This window comes from Scyliorhinus torazame, chromosome 5 (assembly GCF_047496885.1).
Source record: "Scyliorhinus torazame isolate Kashiwa2021f chromosome 5, sScyTor2.1, whole genome shotgun sequence".
Taxonomy (NCBI): Eukaryota; Metazoa; Chordata; class Chondrichthyes; order Carcharhiniformes; family Scyliorhinidae; genus Scyliorhinus; species Scyliorhinus torazame.
In genome coordinates this window covers 78167485-78193981 of record NC_092711.1, presented here as the reverse complement: position 1 = coordinate 78193981, position 26497 = coordinate 78167485, and the positions used below count along the sequence as shown (strand labels likewise).

Genomic DNA, 26497 nt, shown 5'->3' with positions numbered 1-26497 from the left:
GCCTTGAAGTTGCAAATGCCACTGTCTTCAAGTTGTTCAGTAAACTTTTTCTTTTAATAAACTTTTAAAATTGACTATCCAGAGAATTCTGCCTTTTCTTTAATTGGTTAAAATTCTTATCCGAAGGCAGCACCGTGGCACAGTGGTTAGCACTGCCTCACTGTGCCGAGGTCCCAGGTTCGATCCCGGCTCTGGGTCACTGTCCATGTGGAGTTTGCACATTCTCCCCGTGTTTGCTTGGTTTTCACCCCCACAACCCAAAGATGTGCAACGTAGGTGGATTGGCCACGCTAAATTGCCCTTAATTGGAAAAAATGAATTGGGTACTCTAAATTTAAAAAAACAATTCTTGTCCGAACCAAAGCAAATTTATTAAATGGGAAGTTGGGGATCGCTGAAATAAATTTAGGATCAGAAAAAATTAATCTTCAATTTAAAACTTTCACTTCTGTAGTGCCTTTCATTACCACAACATGTCCCAAAGAGCTTCTGAAGTGTGGTCACTGTTGTCGGAAATGCAGCAGCCAATTTCAACAAAGCAAGATGCCACACACAGCAATGTGGCAATGAGCAGATGATCGGATTTTGCCGATGTTGATTGAGGGATAAATATTTGCCAGGACACCAGGGTTTATGAGCTGGTCTAGCTCAGTGGACTAGACAGCAGGTTTGTAATGCAGAACAAGGCCAGCAGCGTGGGTTCAATTCCCGAACCGACTTACCCGAAAAGGCGCCGGACTCTGGCGACGAGGGGCTTTTCACAATAACATCATACTTGTGACAATAAAAGATTAGGGCCGGTTTAGCTCAGTGGGCTAGACAGCTGGTTTGTAATGTAGAACAAGGCCAGCAGCACGGGTTCAATTCCTGTACCGGCCATTTCTGTATCCATCTTGTCAGCTCACCTCTGATCCTGTGCGACTTCATCTTCTGTAACAGTCTGCCATGAGGGACCTACCTTGTCAAAGCCCTTACTGAGGTCCATGTAGACAACATCCACTGCCCTACCCTCATCAATCATCTTTGTCACTGCCTCGAAAACTCGATCAAGTTCGTGAGACACGACCTCCGCTTCACAAAACCATGATGCCTCTCACTAATATGTCCACTTATTTCCAAGTGGGAGTAAATTGTGTCTCAAAGAATCCCCTCCAATAATTTCCCTACCATTGACGTTAATATAAACCTACTTGTGACAATAAAGATTATTAAAATTAAGAAGACTTGGGATTTTCCTTAATCCTGCTGGCCAATTACTTTTTGTGACCCCTTTTAGCCCTCCAGACTCCTTGCTTAAGTTTCTTTCTACTTTCCTTGTACTCCACACTTGCTTTGTGTGTTCCCAGCAGTAGAGTGAGGGATTATGCCGGCCTATAGCAAATGTTGTCCCCTTGTTCAAGAAGGGGTGTCGAGACAACCCCGGTAACTATAGACCAGTGAGCCTTACTTCTGTTGTGGGCAAAGTCTTGGAAAGGTTTATAAGAGATAGGATGTATAATCATCTGGAAAGGAATAATTTGATTAGAGATAGTCAACATGGTTTTGTGAAGGGTAGGCCGTGCCTCACAAACCTTATTGAGTTCTTTGAGAAGGTGACCAAACAGGTGGATGAGGGTAAAGCAGTTGATGTGGTGTATATGGATTTCAGTAAAGCGTTTGATAAGGTTCCCCACGGTAGGCTACTGCAGAAAATACGGAGGCATGGGATTCAGGGTGATTTAGCAGTTTGGATCAGAAATTGGCTAGCTGGAAGAAGACAAAGGGTGGTGGTTGACGGGAAATGTTCAGACTGGAGTCCAGTTACTAGTGGTGTACCACAAGGATCTGTTTTGGGGCCACTTCTGTTTGTCATTTTTATAAATGACCTGGAGGAGGGCGTAGAAGGATGGGTGAGTAAATTTGCAGATGACACTAAAGTCAGTGGAGTTGTGGACAGTGCGGAAGGATGTTAGAAATTACAGAGAGACATAGATAAGCTGCAGCGCTGGGCTGAGAGGTGGCAAATGGAGTTTAATGCAGAAAAGTGTGAGGTGATTCATTTTGGAAGGAATAACAGGAAGACAGAGTACTGGGCTAATGGGAAGATTCTTGGTAGTGTGGATGAGCAGAGAGATCTCGGTGTCCATGTACATAGATCCCTGAAAGTTTCCACCCAGGTTGAGAGAGTTGTTAAGAAGGCGTACGGTGTGTTAGCTTTTATTGGTAGAGGGATTGAGTTTCGGAGCCATGAGGTCATGTTGCAGCTTAACAGAACTCTGGTGCGGCCGCATTATAGGAAGGCATGCTGTTAGGTAATTGGTCTTTAGTTACCGGGGTTGTCTCGACACCCCTTCTTGAACAAGGGGACAACATTTGCTATAGGCCGGCATAATCCCTCACTCTACTGCTGGGAACACACAAAGCAAGTGTGGAGTACAAGGAAAGTAGAAAGAAACTTAAGCAAGGAGTCTGGAGGGCTAAAAGGGGTCACAAAAAGTCATTGGCCAGCAGGATTAAGGAAAATCCCAAGTCTTCTTAATTTTAATAATCTTTATTGTCACAAGTAGGTTTATATTAACACTGCAATGAAGTTACTGTGAACAGTCCCTAGCCGTCACATTCCGGTGCCTGAGGGAGAATTCAGAATGTCCAAATTACCTAACAGCATGCCTTTATTGTATTGCGTACAATTCTGGTCGCCGCATTATAGGAAGGATGTGGAAGCATTGGAAAGGGTGCAGAGGAGATTTACCAAAATGTTGCCTGGTATGGAGGGAAGATCTTATAAGGGAAGGCTGAGGGACTTGAAGCTGTTTTCGTTAGAGAGAAGAAGGTTAAGAGGTGACTTAATTGAGGCATACAAGATGATCAGAGGATTAGATAGGGCGGACAGTGAGAGCCTTTGTCCTCAGATGGTGATGTCTAGCACAAGAGGACATAGCTTTAAATTGAGGGGAGATAGATATTAGGACAGATGTCAGAGGTAGGTTCTTTACTCAGAGAGTAGTAACGGTGTGGAATGTCCTGCCTGCAACAGTAGTGGACTCGCCAACACTAAGGGCATTCAAATGGTCATTGGATAGACATATGGACGATAAGGGAATAGTGTAGTTGGGCTTTAGAGTGGTTTCACAGGTCGGCGCAACATCGAGGGCCGAAGGGCCTGTACTGTGCTGTAATGTTCTATGAGGTTTGATTGTAATTGAGTATTAGGCTGCTGATGGCCACAGCACCTCTGAAAATGAAATGAAATGAAAATCGCTTATTGTCACAAGTAGGCTTCAAATGAAGTTACGGCGACTAGGGGCTTTTCACAGTAACTTCATTTGAAGCCTACTTGTGACAATAAGCGATTTTCATTTCATTTCATTTTTATTTCTTGGATACCCTGTTTTTATCGAGATGTGTTCTGAATCTACCCCATTTAGCACAGTGATAGTGTCACACGTGACAATGGAGGGTATCCTCAGTGTGAAGATTGGATTTTGTCTCATAAGATCACAAGAATATTGTTTTTTCTATTCTTCCTGCCAAACTGGACAAGTGAAATACATCCCATGGCCTGAGGCCAGGACAAAGTTACACTTTAATGGTTTAATTACAGGGCAATTGCTGTGAATCCCATAAAGGTTCGGTGAGCAAAGGTCTGGAACCATTAAACTCTCCTGCCATTGAAAATTAACAGTTATACATCAGTTTGAGTGAAGAAAACTGTGAGGTTGTGTGAAGAAAACTGAGATTTCAAACCTTCAGCCTTTTATCTTAAATTAGTTTAACCTTTAACTTGCAGTTTCTGGAAAGAAGCAGTCACTTTCTGTCACACTATCTAACCACCTTTGGTTTGTGAACTTAAAGAATTTAAGTTCTCCAATCAGTTTTCATAGTTCTTTCGTCAGTTTAACACATATTACTTACAAATATGTTTTATTTGAATATGTCATGCTGTATTTTATAATATATTTTGCTCTCTCAACATTTACACACTGACACCTTTATGCACTGATTTTATGCACACTTGTTATAAATTTTATGAGATAACTTTGTAATTTCTGTATTAGTTTAAGGCTGTGTGTCACTTAGTATCCTTTTCATTAACTGTGTTCCAAGCTTTTGCAGCCACTATGAAAACATAAACCAGCAGTTTCTTTTTCAAAACATATTGATAGGTGCCTGTCCCAGTGAGAACTATAGGATTTCTGTACGTCAACTAAACATTTGGGAAAATGAGCCTTGTGATGAATGGAGGGATTTCAGATATATTGTATTATAGGTATTTGGTGCAGTCAGGGTTAAAGCCTGGGTTAGTGTGTGTATGACTGCTGCAGTGGTTTTTTTAAAGAATCCTGGTTTGAAAGATTTTGGCAGCCAGAGGTGTAATTATGGCATTGTAAAAGGTTTGAGCGAATGGAGTTTTATTTGTATTAAGGGGGTTCCCTGTGGAGTTAACTAAGTTTCATCTTGGTAAGATGATGTAATTAATGGGAGGAGCTACGGTACCAGGCATTTTGCAGAAAAACAGTTGAATTGAGTTTTTGTTTGGAAGGTGAGCTGAAACGAGCTGAGAAGTAGCTTCTGAAGAAATACAGCCAGAGTTTCTGCATGGGTCTGACCGTCAGTAAATTGTGAGCCTGAAGTTCAGTTGCTGCCGTATGAGCCTCCCCCAGATTGTCCTTTCTGAGCTCCAGACAGGTGATGTTAAATGCTCAGATGGGAAACACAAAAATATACAACAGGTTTAAACAAAGCTGATTTATTTGACATTTATCCAGAATATTAAACTTCATTCCAGTTACTGGAATTATTATCAGCAGAAACAAACTGCAACTGTCAGAATGAACATGGTTCAGTCCTGGATGTGATTAACAGCAGCAATAACAGCAGAATCCAATACCTGTAATCACCGTGAATTCACTGGTGACTCAGTGGGTGAGATGACCAAGTGAATCTCTTGCCACACACAGAGCGGGTGAACAGCCTCTTACTCGTGTGAATGTGTTTGTTTGTCAGCAGATCCGATTGATTTTAAATCTGCTCACAGTCAGAACTTTGAAAAGTGTGGACAAGTGGGTGTGTGTTGAGGTGGGATGACTGAGTGAATCTCTTCCCACACATGGAATAGATGCACAGTCTCTGCCCAGTATGAGTGCGCTGGCGGACACTGAGTCCACATGATCACCTGAACCCACAGTGAGATCCTGAATGGTCAGTGTGAACATGCTGATAGGACATCTGCTCCAGAGAAATTTTAAAACACATTTAAAATAGCTTCCGACAGTATTAACCCGCTGGTGTGTTAACAGGTTGAATGACTCAGTGAATCCCTCCCCACACATGGAGCAGGTCATAGAATCATAGAATTTACAGTGCTAAGGAGGCCATTCGGCCAATTGGAGGCACCGGCCCTTGGAAACAGCACCCTACCCAAGCCCACACCTCCATCCTATCCCCGTAACCCACTAACCCCACTTAACCCAGTAACCCCACTTAACCTTTTTGGACACTAAGGCAATTTAGCATGTCCAATCCACCTCACCCGCACATCTTTGGACTGAATGACCTCTCCCCGGTGTGAACTCACTGGTGCTGCTGCAGGATGGACAATCGGCTGAACCTCTTCCTGCACTGAGAGCAGATGAATAGAGTGGAACCAGAGTGACTGCACTGGTGAATCATCAATGAATGTGGGTTTTACAGCTCCTGTCACAGTCTCAGCATTTAAACCCTCTCTCTGCAGTATGAACTCACTGCTGTGTGTGTGGGGGCTGGATGGAGGAAGATGGGAGTTCAGGACTCAGACAAGGGGGAAATTAAGAGTCAGTTTGTCCCGGTGGTCTAGTAGGAGGGAGGGAAGCAGCAGAGGCAGCAGATCGGATTGTCACAATATTAGTTACAAAGAAGCTCCAAGAGCCCCTCACACTTGTTGTTAGTGATGAAGATGGAGGAGACTGGGGAGGGGGAGAGCATTCAAAAGGAACTCATTTGTGTTAGAAACAGTAAAAACATTCACGAAACTGCTCAACACAAAGTTGTTTTTTAAAACTTTTATCCATAACATGTCCTACAACTGTGCTGGGGTCTATTAACCTCAGCAGAAACAGATGCCAATAAAAATGATTTGGTCCTGGATGTGATTAACAGCAAAATCCAATCACTGCAGTCACTGGTGAACCCGCTGGTGTTTCAGCAGGTGAGATGACTGAGTGAATCCCATCCCACATTTGGAGCAAGTGAATGGCCTCTCCCCAGTGTGAACTCGCTGGTGTTTCTGCAGGTTGGATGACTGTGTGAATCTTTTCCCACACTTGGAGCAAGTGAATGGCCTTTCCCCAGTGTGAACTCGCTGATGTCTCAGCAGGGTGGATGAATCAGTAAATCCCTTCCCACAACTGGAGCAGATGAATGGCCTCTCCCCAGTGTGAACACGCTGGTGTTTCAACAAGATGAATGACTGAGTGAATCCTTTCCCACACTCAGAGCAGGTGAACGGTCTCTCCCCGGTGTGACCTCGCTGGTGTTTTCGCAGGGTCTTTGACTGAGTAAATCCCTTCCCACACACAGAGCAGATGAATGGCCTCTCTCCGTTATGAATTCGCTGATGTTTCAGCAGGTCGGATGAATCAGTGAATCCCTTTCCACAATCCGAACAGGTGAATGGCCTCTCCCCTGTGTGAACTCGCTGGTGTTTCAGCAGGATAGACGAGGTAGGGAATCCCTTCCCACACTCGGAGCATGTGAATGGTTTCTCTCCAGTGTGAACCCGTTGGTGTGTCAGCAGGATGGATGAGGTAGTAAATCCTTTCCCACACTCCTGGCAGCTAAACGGTCTCTCCCCAGTGTGAACCCATTGGTGTTTCAATAGGTGGGATGAACAGATGAACCCCTTCCCACACTTGGTGCAGGTGAATGGTCTCTCCCCAGTGTGAACTCGCTGGTGTGTCAGCAAGATGGATGAGGTGGTGAATCCCTTCCCACAGTCGGAGCAGGTGAACGGTCTCTCTCCATTGTGATTGTGTTGATGAGTTTTCAGCTCAGACGGGTATCTGTACCTCTTCCCACAGTCCCCACATTTCCATGGTTTCTCCCCAGCATGTTTGCATTTATGTCTCAAGAGGCCAGATGATCGGCTGAATCCTCGTCCACACACAGAACACGTGGACGGTTTCTCTCCATTGCTTTCTCCTTCCATGTTCAAGATTAAATGATATTCAGATTACAATAATTTAGGCAATCGCGTCAGATCCTGATGTGATGTTTGGTTTGAGTTTCCTGCCTTCATCTCCTGCTTTTCCAACATCCTGTGAACACAATGTCGAAGGTTAAAAATTCAACAGAGAAAAAAAAATTTTTGGTTTGAGTTAGCGGTGTTACACCCTATAAAAGGAGTTCCAAAATCCATTGCTGTCAGTCCAGGATAGCAATTCAGAACATTTACATATATATTTCATAGAAACCCTACAGTGCAGGAGGCCATTCAGCCCAGAGTCTGTATTGACCCTCCGAAAGAACACCCGACAGGACCCACTCCCTCACGCTATTCCCATAACACCACCGGACCTTCAGACATGAAGGGGCAACTGAGGGATGCCAATCCACCGAACCTGCACACCTTTGGACTGTGGGACTAAACCAGAGCACCAGGAGGCAAGCCTGACACACAGACAATGGGAGAAGGTGCAAACTCCCCGCAGTCACCCAAAGTCGGAATCAAACCCGTGTTCCCAGTGCTGTGAGACTGCGGTGCTAACCACTGTGCCACCGCACAGGGACAGTGATGACCCTGCACATGTCCTGCCCCCCGAGGAAGATGACTGTCATTAACCCAAGTCCATCAATTTTTCCTTTGTTATTTTATGGGATGTGGGTTTCATTGGATTTGTTTCTGACCCCTTATTGTCCTTGTCAGAGGGCTGTTGAGAGTCTGAATCTCATGTAGGCCAGACTAGGGAAGGACAGCAGGTTCCCATCAGTTTACAATTGATGATAGCTGTAATGGTCATTCCTACTGAAAGTGGATTTATGTTCCGGATTCCTCCCCCTTTATTAATTTAATTTAAACTTCCCCAACTCCAGGGTGGGATTTGAGCCCCTGTCCCCAGGCCGTTGGCCTGGGTCTCTGATCCACTGGAATTATCCCCATCTCCCCAGTTACAGAGGTTCTGCAATTACCACCGGGGTCGGTGCAAATTGGGGACGGGGAGCTTCTTGTTCTGGGTTCGAGGCCTCCTCCACTGGGTGTTTCTGAAGCCTGTGCATCCACTCCGCCGCGTCCCTGCAGCTCCAGCACCCAAACTGCGCATGATCAGGCTGAACACGCACGGCGCATGCTCTATTCACCAACATCCGCTGCGCATGTGCACACATCTGCTTTTGATGATAGGGCATATTCTCTTTCGCCAGGAATGCTGGGTACCACCCCCGCCATTGAAAGGTGATATTGTTTGACGAAAATTGTATTTCATGTCTGATTATGATCGCAGCTATAGGGTTAACATGTAAAATGATTAAACTAATTGATGCATCAACCAATTTCTCAGGAAGCATAGTCCTGTCCTCAGTGTAATTAACTGCAGAATAAACCCCAATAGTTCGATATGTACTCACTGGCGCCTCAGCAGGTGGGGTGAACAAGTGAATTTCCCCCATACACCGAATATTTAAACTCTGTCATGCCAATAAGAATTCAGCAATTGTGGATCAGAGCCTTTCGAACCTTTAAAGCTGGAGTGTTAATGAGTAGGGAAACCGAGTAAATCCCTCTCATACACATTATGTATCTGAGTGGTCTCTCTCCAGTGTGACTGCGTGGCCAAGTCAGTAAATGGCATGACCGAGTGAACTCTTTTCCACTTTCAACTGGTGAACAATCTTTTTACAGTGAGATATACACATGAGTTTCCAGCCCAGAGAGGGATTTCAAATCCCAAAATACACTTTCCAGATGACGCGGGACATACTTGTACTTCTTGCAATTTAGTTATGTTCACTTGCTGCTCACTATGTGATCTTCACACAGTTTAGGACAGTGGAATTACGGCCAGGATAAGATCAGACATGATTGAATGGCGGAGCAGATTCGATTGGCCAAATGGCCTAATTCTGCTCCTATATCTTATGAACTTATCGACACAACCAGACCTCACTTCCCTTGGAACAACATGAAATGTCTACTGCTTTCCAGATCCCTTCCTTTCAACTCACTTTTCAATTCGACTGCTTTGCATTATTCTGAAACTAAATTCAGATTTTGTGACTGCTTTGTGGAACATCACCATTCAGTCCATGAATGTGATTCTGAGCATTCATTTGAATTCTCTGCTCCACTCCTAGTCTGACCTCTGTACCCTGGATGTCCTGCACTGTTCCAATGAAGCTGAATGGTAGGTCAGAGAACTCATCTGTTGATCAGGCACATTCATTTCAACAATTTCAGATCGTAACCATCATTCAATCTTTCAGACATTAGATGTTGATAGTGGTTCGTCTGGTATAATTTTAAATTCGGACCTGTCTTTTGGTTCTTTTCTTGGTCTATTAGTTTTTTTTCTTCTCTCATTATTACAATATTGCCCGGTACCATCATCCTCTTTGTCATTTAATCACTCCATTTATCAATCCCATCATAAGATCATTTGTTCTTTCCTCCCCAGCCCCTCTCTTTTTCCTGACTCTCTGCTGGCACTGTTTAAATCTAAGTATTTTTTCCTTCTTTCTGTCTGTTAATCTAAGTTAGCAATCATATGGAATGTTGAAATGTATCTGCTGCTTTTAATGTCTACCCCATTCTGTCTCTCTTTGTTTCTGTATTTGGCTCAGTCTCCTTCACTCTTACATTCTCCCTATCTGTGTCTCTAGCGCTTTTCCCCTTTCTGCTCTTTCTTCTCTCTATTTGCTCAATGCCAGTGAGGAGCTAAGTTTCACTGGATTGATTCCTGAGATCAGGCAGTTGTCCTTGGAGGAGAGGTTCTGTGGGATGAGTCTGTTCTCTCTGGAGTTGAGAATAATGCAAAGCAGTCGAATTGAAAAGTGAGTTGAAAGGAAGGGATCTGGAAAGCAGCAGACACTTCATGTTGTTCCAAGGGAAGTGTTTTTTAAAAAAAAATTTTTTTTAATTCTCCTCCATTTTCACATTTTCTCCCACATTTACATCCATCAACAATAAACAATAATGGACTTCCGGGAGCGGCGATGACCAGCTGAGGCGCACGTTTCGGCAGCTCCCGGTGAAACGGACTTTTGGGCTCTTGATAGGAGCCCCAACGGCAATTTTGACGGCTAAAAACACTGTGCGGTAAACCAGAAGGGAATCCCCCCTGGATACGGATGGAAAAAGGAGGAGAAAGTGGCCGGATTGCAGTGGATCCTTTAGAACAGCGGCAAGGAAGGCAAGCAAAAACCAAGATGGCGTCGGAAGGTGGCAGTTTAACATGGGGCCCTGAACAACAAGAGTTCTTGAAATGCTGTGTGGAAGAGCTCAAAAAGGAAATGAAGAAAGAGCTGTTGGCCCCGATACTACAGGCGATCGAAGGGCTAAAGGAGGAACAAAAGACCCAGGAGCGGGAGCTTCGGGTCGTGAAGGCAAAGGCAGCCGAGAATGAGGACGACATACAGGGCCTGGTGGTGAAGACGGAGACGCATGGGGCACATCAGAAACGATGTGTGGAAAGGTTGGAGGCACTGGAGAACAACGCAAGGAGGAACAACCTGAGGATTCTTGGTCTTCCTGAAGGTGTGGAGGGAGCGGACGTCGGGGCATATGTGAGCACGATGCTGCACTCGTTAATGGGAGCAGAGGCCCCGGCGGGTCCGTTGGAGGTGGAGGGAGCATACCGAGTGATGGCGTGAGGACCGAGAGCAGGAGAAATTCCCAGAGCCATAGTGGTGAGATTCCTCCGTTTTAAGGATAGAGAAATGGTCCTTAGATGGGCAAAGAAAACTCGGAGCAGTAAATGGGAGAACGCGGTGATCCGCGTTTATCAAGACTGGAGTGCGGAGGTGGCGAGAAGGAGGGCGAGCTTTAATCGGGCCAAAGCGGTGCTTCATAAAAAGAAGATAAAATTTGGAATGCTGCAACCGGCAAGACTGTGGGTCACATATCGAGGGAGGCACCACTACTTTTTTTTTAATAAATGTTTTATTGAAATTTTTTTCCCAAACAACAATTTTTCCCCTCTTACAAAGCAAACGCAACAATAACAATACAGAAATTTTAAACAATACACAAGTAACAAAACCCCTTTATCTTTGACCTAAACTAAACCGCCCCCCCCCCCTCCCCCTGGGTTGCTGCTACTGGTCATCTGTCTTCCCTCTAACGTTCCCCTAGGTAGTCGAGAAATGGCTGCCACCGCCTGGTGAACCCTTGAGCCGATCCTCTCAGGGCAAACTTTATCTGCTCCAGTTTAATGAACCCCGCCATATCATTTACCCAGGCCTCCAGTCCGGGGGGTTTCGCCTCCTTCCACATGAGTAGGATCCTGCGCCGGGCTACTAGGGACGCAAAGGCCACAACGTCGGCCTCTTTCGCCTCCTGCACTCCCGGCTCTTCCGCAACTCCAAATAGAGCTAACCCCCAGCCTGGTTTGACCCGGGCCTTCACCACCCGCGAAATCACTCCCGTCACTCCCTTCCAATACCCTTCCAGTGCCGGGCATGCCCAAAACATATGTGCGTGGTCTGCCGGGCTCCCGCCACACCTCCCACATTTTTCCTCCACTCCAAAGAACCTGCTCAATCTTGCTCCCGTTATGTGTGCTCTATGTAGCACCTTAAATTGAATCAGGCTAAGCCTGGCACATGAGGAAGAGGAATTTACCCTGCTTAGGGCATCAGCCCACATACCCTCCTCTATCTCCTCCCCTAGTTCTTCTTCCCACTTTCCTTTTAGTTCGCCCACCGACTCCTCCCCCTCTTCCCTCATCTCTCGGTAAATCTCTGACACCTTGCCCTCTCCGACCCACACCCCTGAAAGCACCCTGTCCTGTATCCCCTGTGTCGGGAGCAACGGAAATTCCCTCACCTGTTGCCTAGTAAATGCCCTCACCTGCATATATCTCAAGAAATTTCCCCGGGGCAAATTATACTTTTCCTCCAATGCTCCCAAGCTCGCAAAAGTCCCATCTATAAATAAATCTCCCACCCTCCTAATTCCCAACTGGAACCAGCTCTGAAATCCTCCATCCATTCTTCCTGGGGCGAACCTATGGTTGTTCCTGATTGGGGACCCCACCAGGGCTCCCCGCACCCCTCGCTGTCGCATCCACTATCCCCAGATATTCAATGTTGCCGCCACCACCGGGTTCGTGGTAAACTTTTTAGGTGAGATCGGTAGCGGCGCCGTCACCAGCGCCTCTAAACTCGTCCCTTTACAGGACTTTCTCTCCAGTCTTTCCCATGCCGCTCCCTCACCCTCCATCATCCATTTACGTATCATTGCCACATTGGCGGCCCAATAGTAATCGCCCAAGTTCGGTAGTGCCAATCCTCCTCTGTCCCTACTACGCTGAAGGAACCCCCTCCTTACTCTCGGAACTTTCCCTGCCCACACGAAGCTCGTGATGCTCCTGTCTATTTTATTAAAAAAGGTCTTAGTGATTAGTATAGGGAGACATTGAAATACAAATAAGAACCTCGGGAGGACCATCATCTTAATTGCTTGCACCCTGCCCGCAAGCGATAGAGGCTGCATGTCCCACCTCTTGAAGCCCTCCTCCATTTGTTCTACCAACCGTGTCAGATTAAGTCTGTGCAAGGTTCCCCAGCTCCTAGCGATCTGAATCCCCAGGTATCGGAAGTTTCTTTCCACTTTCCTTAGAGGCAAGCCTTCTATCTCTCTACTCTGGTCCCCTGGATGTATCACAAATAATTCACTCTTCCCCATGTTTAGCCTATACCCCGAGAAATCCCCGAACCCCCTCAAAATTCGCATAACCTCTATCATTCCCCCCGCTGGGTCCGACACGTATAACAATAGGTCATCCGCATATAACGAGACTCGGTGTTCTTCTCCCCCTCTAATCACCCCTCTCCATTTCCTGGAGTCTCTCAACGCCATGGCCAGAGGTTCAATTGCCAACGCGAACAACAATGGAGACAGCGGGCATCCCTGTCTTGTTCCCCTATATAGTCGGAAATACTCCGATCTATGTCGACCTGTAACTACGCTTGCCGTTGGAGCCCCATAAAGAAGTCTAACCCAGCTAATAAACCCGTTCCCAAACCCAAATCTCCTTAACACTTCCCATAAATACTCCTACTCCACCCTATCAAATGCCTTCTCTGCGTCCATTGCCGCCACTATCTCTGCCTCCCCCTCCACTGGGGGCATCATTATCACCCCTAATAGTCGTCGCACGTTAACATTCAGTTGTCTCCCTTTTACGAACCCTGTCTGGTCTTCGTGCACCACCCCCGGGACACAGTCCTCTATCCTCGATGCCAGTACCTTTGCCAACAATTTGGCGTCCACGTTCAACAATGAAATGGGTCTATAGGACCCGCACTGCAACGGATGTTTATCCCTCTTCAAAATTAACGATATCGTCGCCTCCGACATCGTCGGGGGTAGAGTCCCCCCTTTCCTGGCCTCATTGAACGTCCTCACCATCAACGGGGCCAACAAGTCCACATATTTTCTGTAATACTCCACCGGGAACCCGTCTGGTCCTGGGGCCTTCCCTGCTTGCATGCTTCCCAGTCCCTTAATAACCTCGTCCACCCCAATTGGTGCCCCCAGGCCTACCACCCCCCGCTCCTCCACTTTCGGGAACCTCAATTGGTCCAGGAACTGCCGCATCCCCTCCTCTCCCTCTGGGGGTTGAGACCTATACAGTTCCTCATAGAAGGTCTTGAACACCTCATTTATCTTTCCTGCCCTTCGCACCGTGTCTCCCCTTTCGTCTCTAATTCCTCCTATCTCCCTCGCTGCTGCCCTCTTTCGCAATTGATGAGCCAACAGGCGACTCGCCTTTTCCCCATATTCATACCTCCTCCCCTGTGCCTTCCTCCACAGTACCTCCGCCTTTCTGGTGGTCAGAAGGTCAAATTCCGTCTGGAGTCGTCTCCTCTCCCTGTACAATTCCTCCTCCGGGGTCTCTGCAAATTCCCTATCCACCCTTAAAATCTCCCCCAGTAATCTTTCCCTTTCCTTGGCCTCTGTTTTCCTTTTGTGGGCCCCAATGGAGATCAGCTCTCCTCTGACCACCACTTTTAGTGCTTCCCATACCACTCCCACAGGGACCTCGCCGTCGCCATTGACCTCCAGATATCTCTCAATACACCCCCGCACTCTTGCACACACTCCCTCATCCGCCATCAGTCCCACATCTAATCGCCAGAGTGTTCTCTGCTCCCTTTCCTCTCCTAATTCCAGGTCCACCCAATGTGGGGCATGATCCGAAACCGCTATGGCTGAGTACTCAGCTTCTTCCACCCTAGAGATCAACGACCTTCCCAAAACAAAAAAATCTATCCGGGAGTACACTTTATGGACATGGGAGAAGAAGGAAAACTCCCTAGCCCTAGGTCTAAGAAATCGCCATGGATCCACTCCCCCCATTTGGTCCATAAACCCCTTAAGTACCTTGGCCGCTGCCGGCCTTCTTCCGGTCCTTGAGCTGGATCTATCTAGCCCCGGGTCCAGCACCGTATTAAAGTCCCCTCCTAAAATCAAGTTTCCTACCTCCAGGTCCGGTATACGCCCCAGCATCCGTCTCATAAATCCCGCATCGTCCCAGTTTGGGGCATACACGTTAACCAACACGACCTCCATTCCCTCCAGCCTGCCACTCACCATTACATATCTACCTCCGCTATCTGCTACGATGTTCTTTGCTTCAAATGCGACCTGTTTCCCCACCAAAATGGCCACCCCTCTATTCTTTGCGTCCAGTCCTGAGTGGAACACCTGTCCCACCCATCCTTTCCTTAGCCTAACTTGGTCCGCCACCTTTAGGTGCGTCTCTTGGAGCATAACCACGTCTGCCCTTAGTCCTTTCAAATGCGCGAGCACTCGGGCCCTTTTTATCGGTCCGTTCAGGCCTCTCACGTTCCACGTGATCAGCCTCACTAGGGGGCTACCTGCCCCCTTCCCGTGTCGACTAGCCATTACCTTCTCTAGGCCAGTCCCATATCCCGCCTCCGCGCTCCCGCTCGCTCCCCCAGCGTCGCACACCATCCCCGCCCACCCACTCTTTAGCCATTTCCTTTTGGATTTCCGCAGCAGCAACCCAGTTGTTCCCCCCCCCCCTCCCCCTCCCTCCCCCCCTCCCCGCTAGATCTCTTTCTAGCATGATTGCTCCCCCCATATTACTTCCGTAAGTCAGCTGACTTCAACTGACCCCGGCTACTCCTGCTCACTCCTCGACCCCCCCCATGTGGGGAACTCCCATCCGCCTTGCGCCTGTCTTCCCGCCTTATTCTTTATGGTGCGGGAACATCCCTTTACCTGACCCGCCTCTTATGGCGCAGCTCCCTTTCCCCTCCCCCTCCCCTTCCCCATTCTCCAACTATGTCCCGTCTTTCCCCCCTCACCGGCGCCCACATTTCCCCAATGTCTCCCCCCTTCCCTGTTTACTTCTCAATTAACTTCCACCGTAACATTAACAATAACATTTCCTGCAGCATCAGTCCCTCAGTTCCGATCCAATTTCTCTTCTTTGATGAAGGTCCATGCTTCCTCCGCCGTCTCGAAATAATGGTGTCTCTCCTGATACGTGACCCATAGTCTTGCCGGCTGCAGCATCCCGAACTTCACCTTCCTTTTATGCAACACCTCTTTGGCTCGGTTGAAGCTCGCCCTCCTTCTCGCCACCTCCGCACTCCAATCCTGGTATACCCGTACCACTGCATTCTCCCATCTGCTACTCCGCACCTTTTTAGCCCATCTCAGGACCTCTTCTCTATCCTTAAGGCGGTAAAATCGCACGATTATCGCCCTGGGTGGTTCTCCCGCTTTTGGTCTTCTCGCCGGAATCCGATTTGCCCACTCCACCTCCAAGGGGCCCGTAGGGGCCTCAGCACCCATCAGTGAGCTCAGCATCGTACTTGCGTACGCTCCACAGTCCACTCCTTCCACACCCTCAGGGAGACCCAGTATCCGAAGGTTCTTCCTTCGCGCTCCATTTTCTAGGGCTTCGATCCTTTCAGTACACTTTTTATGAAGTGCCTCGTGCGTCTGTGTCTTAACCGCCAGGCCCAGGATCTCGTCCTCAATATCTGTCACCTTCTGCTCCACCACACGGAGCTCTGTCTCCTGGGTCTTTAATGTCTCCTTGAGCCCCTCAATTGCCTGTAGCAACGGGGTCAGCACCTCCCTCTTCAGCAGCTCCACGCACCGTCTCACAATTTCATGCTCAGGCCCCCATGTCGCCTGCGCTTTCTCCGCCGCCATCTTGTACTTCTCTCTTTCTGACCCTTTGGTCGACGATTCCTCGCGCTGCAGCTGCCGCCGCCGGTTTTTTCCTCCTTCGTTTGGGGGGGACTCCCTTCTCACACGCCCCACACCGGGTTGCGTCGTCGAAAAATTCCCCGTTGGGGCTCTTAAAAGAGCCCGAAGGTCCGTCGGAGCTGGAGCCGCCGAAGCGTGCGGCTAGCTAGGCATCACCGCAACCGGAAGTCCCTTCAGTGGCCTTGATGAGGTCTTTTCACAGTTGTTCCCTCTGCTGCTAGAATTCACTTTTGATACAGGCCCTCAGGTCAGCTTGCAGCTTTAAGCTTGCCCTTCCCCCGCCTGCATGCTGGAAGAGGCCCTGTTTATCCTGCAGTTGCAGCCAAATCTTTTACTGTTTCTGCGTGTGTCTGGCAACCAAGAGACATACCCTTCCTGGGGGACACTGTCGGGGGAATATTGCAGCCTTCTTCCCACACCGGGAAATGTCAAACAAATGCCGTGGGGGCCCTGTAAAAGAGCCCAAAAGTCCGTTCCAAGCAGGAGCTGCCGAATATGCGACCTAGCTCTGCATAGCCGCACCCGGAAGTAGGCACCACTACTTTGAGACGGCGGATGAAGCGTGGACTTTTATTGTGGAAGAAAAACTGGAATGAGCGGGTTATTAAAAAGAACGTTTGAACAGAGTGGTGGGGCGAATGTGGGGGGCAAAGAGGGGGGCTAAAAAGGGGGGAAAGAGGAGTTTTATGTACTAATCCTGCGATGTGGTAACTTTTCTCTCTCCCACAGGTGGTGATGGGGGAGGAGGGGAGGTGGAGGAGATGGGGCGTTGGCCATTGGGGGCGGGGCCAAGGGAGAAGCGCGGGCTTGGTTCCCGCGCTATGATAATCATGGCGGGAATAGAGAAGCAGGAAGGAGGGGGCGTCGCACGGTGCGAGCCGAGGTCACGGGGGGAAGCCGAGGTCGGCCAGAGTTTGCTGACTTCTGGGAGCAACATGGGGGGAGTAATTACGCTAGCGGGGGATCTAGCGGGGGGGGTGGGAGGGGGGAATTACTGGGTTGCTGCTGCTGGGGAGAGGGGGGAGCTGGTATGGGAGGGGATGGGCGGGGGGGCACCGCCTGGGGGAGATACAGCTGCGTGGGAACCGGGTGAGGAGCTGGAAAAAGGTGATGGCTAATCGACAAGGGGGGGGGTAGGAAGCCCCCCAACCCGGCTGATCACGTGGAACGTGAGAGGGCTGAACGGGCCGATAAAGAGGGCATGGGTACTCGCACACCTTAAGAAACTTAAGGCAGATGTGGTTATGTTACAGGAAACGCACCTGAAACTGATAGACCAGGTTCGGCTACGCAAAGGATGGGTGGGGCAGGTGTTCCATTCGGGGCTAGATGCGAAAAACAGGGGGGTGGCTATATTAGTGGGGAAGCGGGTAATGTTCGAGGCAAAGACTATAGTGGCGGATAACGGGGGCAGATACGTGATGGTGAGTGGCAAACTACAGGGGGAGACGGTGGTTTTGGTAAACGTATATGCCCCGAACTGGGATGATGCCAATTTTATGAGGCGGATGCTAGGACGCATTCCGGACCTAGAGATGGGAAAGTTGATAATGGGGGGAGATTTTAATACGGTGTTGGAACCAGGGCTGGATAGGTCGAAGTCCAGGACTGGAAGGAGGCCGGCAGCAGCCAAGGTACTTAAAGATTTTATGGAGCAGATGGGAGGTGTAGACCCGTGGAGATTTAGCAGACCTAGGAGTAAGGAGTTCTCGTTTTTCTCCTATGTCCATAAAGTCTACTCGCGAATAGACTTTTTTGTGCTGGGAAGGGCGTTGATCCCGAAGGTGAGGGGAACGGAGTATACGGCTATAGCCATTTCGGATCACGCTCCACACTGGGTAGACTTGGAGATAGGGGAGGAAACAGGAGGGCGCCCACCCTGGAGAATGGACATGGGACTAATGGCAGATGAGGGGGTGTGCCTAAGGGTGAGGGGGTGCATTGAAAAGTACTTGGAACTCAATGATAATGGGGAGGTCCAGGTGGGAGTGGTCTGGGAGGCGTTGAAGGCGGTGGTTAGAGGGGAGCTGATATCAATAAGGGCACATAAAGGGAAGCAGGAGTGTAAGGAACGGGAGCGGTTGCTGCAAGAACTTTTGAGGGTGGACAGACAATATGCGGAAGCACCGGAGGAGGGACTGTACAGGGAAAGGCAAAGGCTACATGTAGAATTTGACTTGCTGACTACGGGCACTGCAGAGGCACAATGGAGGAAGGCACAGGGTGTACAGTACAAATATGGGGAGAAAGGTTGTGCTGGCACACCAATTGAGGAAAAGGGGAGCAGCGAGGGAAATAGGGGGAGTGAGGGATGAGGAAGGAGAGATGGAGCGGGGAGCGGAGAGAGTGAATGGAGTGTTCAAGACATTTTATAAAAAATTATATGAAGCTCAACCCCCGGATGGGAGGGAGAGACTGATGGGCTTCTTGGATCGGCTGGAATTTCCCAAGGTGGAAGAGCAGGAAAGGGTGGGACTGGGAGCACAGATCGAGGTAGAAGAAGTGGTGAAAGGAATTAGGAGCATGCAGGCGGGAAAGGCCCCGGGACTGGATGGATTCCCAGTCGAATTCTATAGAAAATATGTGGACTTGCTTGCCCCGGTATTGACGAGGACCTTTAATGAGGCAAAGGAAAGGGAACAACTGCCCCCGACTATGTCTGAAGCAACGATATCGCTTCTCTTAAAGAAGGAAAAGGACCCGCTATAATGCGGGTCCTATAGACCTATTTCCCTCCTAAATGTAGATGCCAAGATCCTGGCCAAGGTAATGGCAATGAGAATGGAGGAATGTGTCCCGGGGGTGGTCCACGAGGACCAAACTGGGTTTGTGAAGGGGAGACAGCTGAACACGAATATATGGAGGCTGTTAGGGGTAATGATGATGGCCCCACCAGAGGGGGAAACGGAGATAGTAGTGGCGATGGATGCCGAGAAAGCATTTGATAGAGTGGAGTGGGATTATTTGTGGGAGGTGTTGAGGAGATTTGGTTTTGGAGAGGGGTATGTTAGATGGGTGCAGCTGTTGTATAGGGCCCCAATGGCGAGCGTGGTCACGAATGGACGGGGATCTGCATATTTTCGGCTCCATAGAGGGACAAGGCAGGGATGCCCTCTGTCCCCATTATTGTTTGCACTGGCGATTGAGCCCCTGGCAATAGCGTTGAGGGGTTCCAAGAAGTGGAGGGGAGTACTTAGAGGAGGAGAAGAACACCGGGTATCTTTGTATGCGGACGATTTGCTACTATACGTGGCAGACCCGGCGGAGGGGATGCCAGAAATATTGCAGATACTTGGGGAGTTTGGGGATTTTCCAGGGTATAAATTGAACATGGGGAAAAGTGAGTTGTTTGTGGTGCATCCAGGGGAGCAGAGTAGAGAAATAGAGGACCTACCGTTGAGGAAGGTAACAAGGGACTTTCGTTACCTGGGGATCCAGATAGCCAAGAATTGGGGCACATTGCATCGATTAAATTTAACGCGGTTGGTGGAACAAATGGAGGAGGATTTCAAGAGATGGGATATGGTATCCCTGTCACTGGCAGGGAGGGTGCAGGCGGTTAAGATGGTGGTCCTCCCGAGATTCCTCTTTGTGTTTCAGTGCCTCCCGGTGGTGATCACGAAGGCTTTTTTTAAAAGGATTGAAAAGAGCATCATGGGTTTTGTGTGGGCCGGGAAGACCCCGAGAGTGAGGAAGGGATTCTTACAGCGTAGCAGGGATAGGGGGGGGCTGGCACTACCGAGCCTAAGTGAGTATTATTGGGGCGCTGATATTTCAATGGTGAGTAAGTGGATGGGAGAGGAGGAGGGAGCGGCGTGGAAGAGATTAGAGAGGGCGTCCTGTAGGGGGACTAGCCTACAGGCTATGGTGACAGCCCCATTGCCGTTCTCACCGAGGAACTACACCACAAGCCCGGTGGTGGTGGCTACACTGAAGATTTGGGGACAGTGGAGACGGCATAGGGGAAAGACTGGAGCCTTGGGGGGGTCCCCGATAAGAAACAACCATAGGTTTGCCCCGGGGGGAATGGATGGGGGATATGGAATGTGGCAAAGAGCAGGAATAACGCAACTGAAAGATCTGTTTGTGGATGGGAAGTTTGCGAGTCTGGGAGCGCTGACCGAGAAATATGGGTTGCCCCAAGGGAATGCATTCAGGTATATGCAACTGAGGGCTTTTGCGAGGCAACAGGTGAGGGAATTCCCGCAGCTCCCGACACAAGAGGTGCAGGACAGAGTGATCTCAAAGACATGGGTGGGGGATGGTAAGGTGTCAGATATATATAGGGAAATGAGGGACGAAGGGGAGACTATGGTAGATGAACTAAAAGGGAAATGGGAAGAAGAGCTGGGGGAGGAGATCGAGGAGGGGCTGTGGGCAGATGCCCTGAGCAGGGTAAACTCTTCGTCCTCGTGTGCCAGGCTAAGCCTGATTCAGTTTAAGGTATTACACAGGGCGCATATGACTGGAGCACGGCTCAGTAAATTTTTTGGGGTGGAGGATAGGTGTGCGAGGTGCTCGAGAAGCCCAGCGAATCATACCCATATGTTTTGGTCATGCCCGACACGACAGGGGTTTTGGATGGGGGTGACAAAGGTGCTTTCAAAAGTAGTAGGGGTCCGGGTCGAACCAAGCTGGGGGTTGGCTATATTTGGGGTTGCACAAGAGCCGGGAGTGCAGGAGGCGAGAGAGGCCGATGTTTTGGCCTTTGCGTCCCTAGTAGCCCGGCGCAGGATATTGCTAATCTGGAAAGAAGCCAAGCCCCCGGGGGTGGAGACCTGGATAAATGACATGGCGGGGTTTATAAAGCTAGAGCGGATTAAGTTCGTCCTAAGGGGGTCGACTCAAGGGTTCACCAGGCGGTGGCAACCGTTCGTCGAATACCTCGCAGAAAGATAGATGGAATGGAAAAAAGAAGGCAGCAGCAGCAGCCCAGGATCGGGGGGGGGGGGGGGGGGGGGGGAGGAGGAACCAGAAGGACTCTCAGGGTTGTTAATATATACTGTATAATATGTATAGGTCGTTGCTACAGATAATTATATATTGGACTGTTAAATTATATTTTTGGAGAGTGTTACTTGTGATAAGGCAGTTGCCAATTAGGGTTAGTTTTCATTTTTGTTATTTATTATTGATTCATTCATTTTTTGTTTATAAAATAGGTCATTGTTATTTGTGTTGTTATAATATTGTGTAAAGGATGCACAATGTACTGTGTTGGTTGACCAAAAATTTTCAATAAAATATTTACAAAAAAAAAACCAATAAACAATAATCAGCAAGATATGTCAGTCCCCATAATAACAACAATGATCCCATCTACCCACCAACCCCCAAACCTCAACCCGCATGTTTACATAAACAAATGACAAAAATAAATCAGGGATTACCCGTAGCCACCCTTAATCTTACACTGCTCCCCCCCCCCCACCCCAGGTCTCCAGCTCCTCCCGTCCACTGCCTCTTGTAAAACTCCTCCCCCTACCCTCGGTTTCTTCCCCCCCAACTTTCCACCCCGGCTAGACCACTCGGACCCTGTTCTGCCAGGCTCCGATGGCCGCAGCCCCTCCCCCCACCTCACTCCCGTTCACTGGCCGGCACAAACCGGCCAGTGTGGAGGCCCCCGCCCGGGTCCCTTTCCCACTTGCCCGGCCCCAGGAAAGCCCAAAGATCCCCTTTTAGCACACAAACCCCACCTATCCACCGACACCCCAAAGAACTCTCATTTTGAGTGAAAGTCCCGTCCCTTCCCTTGTCCAAATATATACCACCTTGGCTCCTTTAATCTCTACACCCGCGCGCAGTGATACAAAAAAGAAGAAAATACAGTCATGAGGTTACATCGGCACATGGCCATCCCTCAATTTGTCAGTTCTGCCACAGTCCTTCTGCTTTCGCAAACTCCTCCGCTGCTTCCGCCGTTCCAAAATAAAAGTCCCTGAGCTTGTAAGTCACCCTCAGCTTCGCTGGATATACAATGCCGCACCGCACCTTGCTAATGTACAGTCCCTGTTCACCCGGTTGAAGACAGCCCGCCTCCTTGCCAGCTCCACCGTAAAGTCCTGGTATACACGTATACCAGCTCCAGCCCACTGCACCACCCGCTTCTGCTTGTCCCAGCTCAGGACCTTCTCCTTCACCCTTTACCTACGGAAGCACAGAGTCACTGCCCTTGGCGGCTCACTCGCCTTTGGTATAGGCCTTCACGACCGATGAGCCTGATCCAGTTCATATCGGGAGGGGTCCTCCCCCTCCCGCAGTAGTTTTGCCAGCATCGCGGCAAAATACTCAGTCGGCTTCGGTCCTTCAACTCCTTCGGGCAGCCCCACAATCCTCAAGTTCTGTCACCTGGATCTATTTTCCAGGTCTTCCATTTTTCCTCGCAGATACTTGTTAGTATCCATCACCTTCCACATCTCTTTCCCCATCGAGGCAAGTTGATCACCGTGCTGCAAAAACGTCTCCTTCACTTCCTTCAGCGCCTCCCCTTGCTCTCGCACCTCCACCACTGCGCTCGCCACCTCCATCCTCACCGGGGAAACCGCCTCCTCCACCAGCACACACAAGACCTCCCTCATCTCCTTCCTCACCGTCTCCATGCATTTCGCAATCTGCGCCAACTGCTTTTCAAATTCCGCAGCCATCACCTTGGTTATTTCTTCAGCCGTAAGCAGTGCGGCCTTCCCTGGTGCTCCAGCCTCCATTTTTCCTGGTGACCCCGCGGTGACCTTTCCACTCCCCGACGGACCTCCAGCTGTTTTTTTTTCGGCCGTTTTTTTGCTCACCCTCGACATTTTGCTTTGGGTTTTTTTTCCCTCCTGTGTCTTCTCGGTGCCTCCTCCGTGCCTTCTCCCTTCTTCTGCCGCCTCCGCAGACCCTGGGACCGGACTTAAAGCCCCGAAATTGCCGTTCCCGAGCGGGGGCTCTCCATTGTGCGGCCGCCTCCCGCCCGCCGTCACCAGAAGTCCTCCAAGGGAAGTGTTGATAAGTTCATAAGATATAGGAGCAGAATTAGGCCATTTGGCGAATCGAATCTGCTCCGCCATTCAATCATGTCTAATCTTATCCTGGCCGTAATTCCACCATCCTTCCCATTCTCCATAACCCTTCAACCCATTACCAATTAAAAATCTGTCTAACTCCTCTTGAAATTTACTCACTGTCCCAGCATCCACCGCACGCTGGGGCAGTGAATTCCACAGATTCAGCCCTTTGGGAGAAATAGTTTCTCCTGAACTTTGCTACCTTCACTCAGTCATCCAGCCTGTTAAGACACCAACAAAGTCACACTAAGGAGAAGGTTCACAAAGGGCCGAGAACAACGTCGACGCTGTGGGAAGGGATTCACTCAGTCATGGTATGAGCTGATACATCAGCAAGTTGTCAAGTGCCTGCAGGGATTGGATTTTGTTGTTTGTGCTGCTGTTAATCAAATCCAGGATTGATGGTCTGACAATATCTGCTGATGTTAACAAGCCCTATAACTGGCTACAGTTAAATACTTTCAGATGTCACTGATTTTCAGAGCTACAACGACCCATTTTAAAAGCACCATCTGTGATATTCTCCTTTAGTCACCAACTCTCTTTTTTAGGTTCATGAGTTTTATTTGTTGATGCTTTAAATCGGGTGGAGTATTGATCCCTCAACAAGTTTACAGATGTTACATTGCACACCATGAACGCCATCCTACTGCATTGGTTTAAAATAAAGATTATGATTTTACCAGTGACTTTGGTATCTTTTATAATTACACTTTGCAAAAGATTTTACAACTGCATAAATATAAAATCTTCCATGAAAATGGTTTAAAACATTTCTAGACACCACCATGTGATGGTTCCAGCAAACAACTTTAATAACTAATCACAATAGCTTGATAGCCAGACCCAGATCTCAACATGGATTGAAGATTAAACAGACCTAAAAGGAAGCTTAATAAAACCCATCACCCTACACTTAACATTGCCCCCCAAAAATGCAACTTTTCCTCCCTCCCCGACACAAACTTCAGAGTTCAGTATATTCATACACGTGGGCATAACAGAAACAAAATCAAATACCATGGCAATTTTCAGAGTATTTACAACTGGGAAAGCAAAGTGTGCTTAAAAACGGCAACATAATTTGAAGGACCTGTGAATGCTCTACAGTAATGTACACTCAAACTCACACGAGGCACAAGGCAGCAATACCCAAGAACACAAACACTGCTACACATTAGTGGAATTATAATTTACAGTAATGGGCATACCCATAGCTCAAGTATTATCATTTACAGTGGAATAAATATGTACTACTATTGCTTTTATGATACGTACCTAGGTAAATGCAGAAAGCTAGCGTAAAGCATATAGATTAAGTGTAAGTCCCATATATACGACAGTTTGTTCTAGACTAATTTGAAATAAAGGGGCAAATTGTATTATGCAGTTATCAGCTCGTGATCTCAAATTTTACTTCAAAACGTCCCGGAAATGAAAATCGCTTTTTGTCACAAGTAGACTTCAAATGAAGTTACAGTGAAAAGCCCCTAGTCGCCACATTCCGGCGCCTGTTCGGGGAGGCTGGTACGGGAATTGAACCATGCTGCTGGCCTGCTTTCAAAGCCAGCGATTTAGCCCTGTGCTAAACCAGCCCCAAAGCGGTCCTTGTCACTATAGTTAATATTTTCACCATACACTTTACACTCAATGCGCACTTCCGTATTCTGTTTGACGTTTATAAACTGAATAGCAACAAAGAACTGAAGGTATTTTTCCTGCAGACGCTTGCCATGTATGGGTAGTACTGCAAAGGAAAGCCGCTGAATCCTCCAAGTCCAAAGATGTGCAGGTTAGGTGGATTGGCCATGATAAATTGCCCTTAGTGTTGGGTGGGCTTACTGGGTTATGGGGATAGGGTGGAGGTGTGAACCTTGGGTAGGGTGCTCTTTCCAAGAGCTGGTGCAGACTCGATGGGCCGAATGGCCTCCTTCTGCACTGTAAATTCTATGAAAACTATTTCACAGGTCCAACTTTATCTCAGTCTTCTTTCTTTGCTGCACAATGAATGGGAATAATAAACGGATTATAATTGATTTGCAACTCTTCTGCAAGTTCGGTGGAATTCTTTGGAAGCCCGGGATAAAAGTTAAGAATCCTGTTGAGCTTCGGAACAATGCGGGGTTTTCAGCATAACCGTAATTAGGATCATTTAATCCAGAGCAAGTCTTAAACCACGTCCGGTAAAATCTGCACACTCTCTTCTGTCCTGAATCGTCCAGTGGGCCTGCATGAATGTAGGCTGGAGGAATCTCTTCACAGTTCTCAAAAGGAGTGTTGCCACCCTGACTGGAGTCATTGTAAAGATCCAAGAACGTGTTCAAACTTTTCGCAAAACTTTCGCAGGAGTTTGGGTCTGACATACTAAAGGAACTTTCTGTTTTGAACGAATACAGCGTTTGTGATAGTCCTGGGGGTGCAACTCTGTCTTGGTGTTTGGGTTCAAATGGACTAATCGTGAGCAGCAGCGCTTGAATGGTTCCAATGAAGATCCCAGCGAGGCAGCCATAGAAGATCAAGAAGAACCAGAATATCTTGAGCCAACGACTGCCGGTCCTGCCTAAAAAGTGCTTTTTTATTTCGGAATCCCAGAGGAATTTCTTCCAGTCTCCACCTGCCTCCTTGCCCTTGGCCCGGGCCCGGGCCATGCTGTCTCGAGGAGGCTGCGCGGGGGATTGTGGGAGAGTTTTAGGAAAGCTTGGCCTCGCTGTTGAGCTGATGCTGGCCGGCGGCGCGCGCACTCCCTCGCGCGGCGGCCGTTGCTTTTCAAACAAGAAAGGGGCGGGGACGGGGGGGGGTGCGGAGGAGGGGAGGGGGAGGGGGAGGGGCGCGGGCTTCGGTGGGGGCGGGGGGGGGGGGCGGAGGAAGGGAGGGGGAGGGGCGCGGGCTTGGGTGGGGCTGGGGGGGGGGGCGGGCGGGAAGTGGAGTTGAGAAGCTCCAGGTGTCAGGAGTCCCGCGGAAGGTGAAGCTTCATTCAGGAACTCTGAACAGGAACAAGACAATTCTGAACTTTTACTTCAATCCTAAATTG

General features: G+C 48.7%; 1 protein-coding gene and 1 pseudogene across 1 annotated transcript in view; both read right to left on the bottom strand.

Moving 5' to 3' along the window:
- Positions 1 to 4713: 4713 nt before the first annotated feature.
- The window catches only part of LOC140422634 (uncharacterized), a 111967-nt gene continuing 90183 nt past the window's right edge, over positions 4714 to 26497 (bottom strand). The window contains exon 8 of the mRNA XM_072507638.1: positions 4714 to 7189. Within this exon, the coding sequence (XP_072363739.1) occupies positions 6137 to 7189 (1053 nt within the window). The 3' untranslated portion in view covers positions 4714 to 6136. The remainder of the gene's footprint in view (positions 7190 to 26497) is intronic.
- Positions 24010 to 26126, bottom strand: LOC140421444 (sodium/potassium-transporting ATPase subunit beta-1-like; annotated as a pseudogene).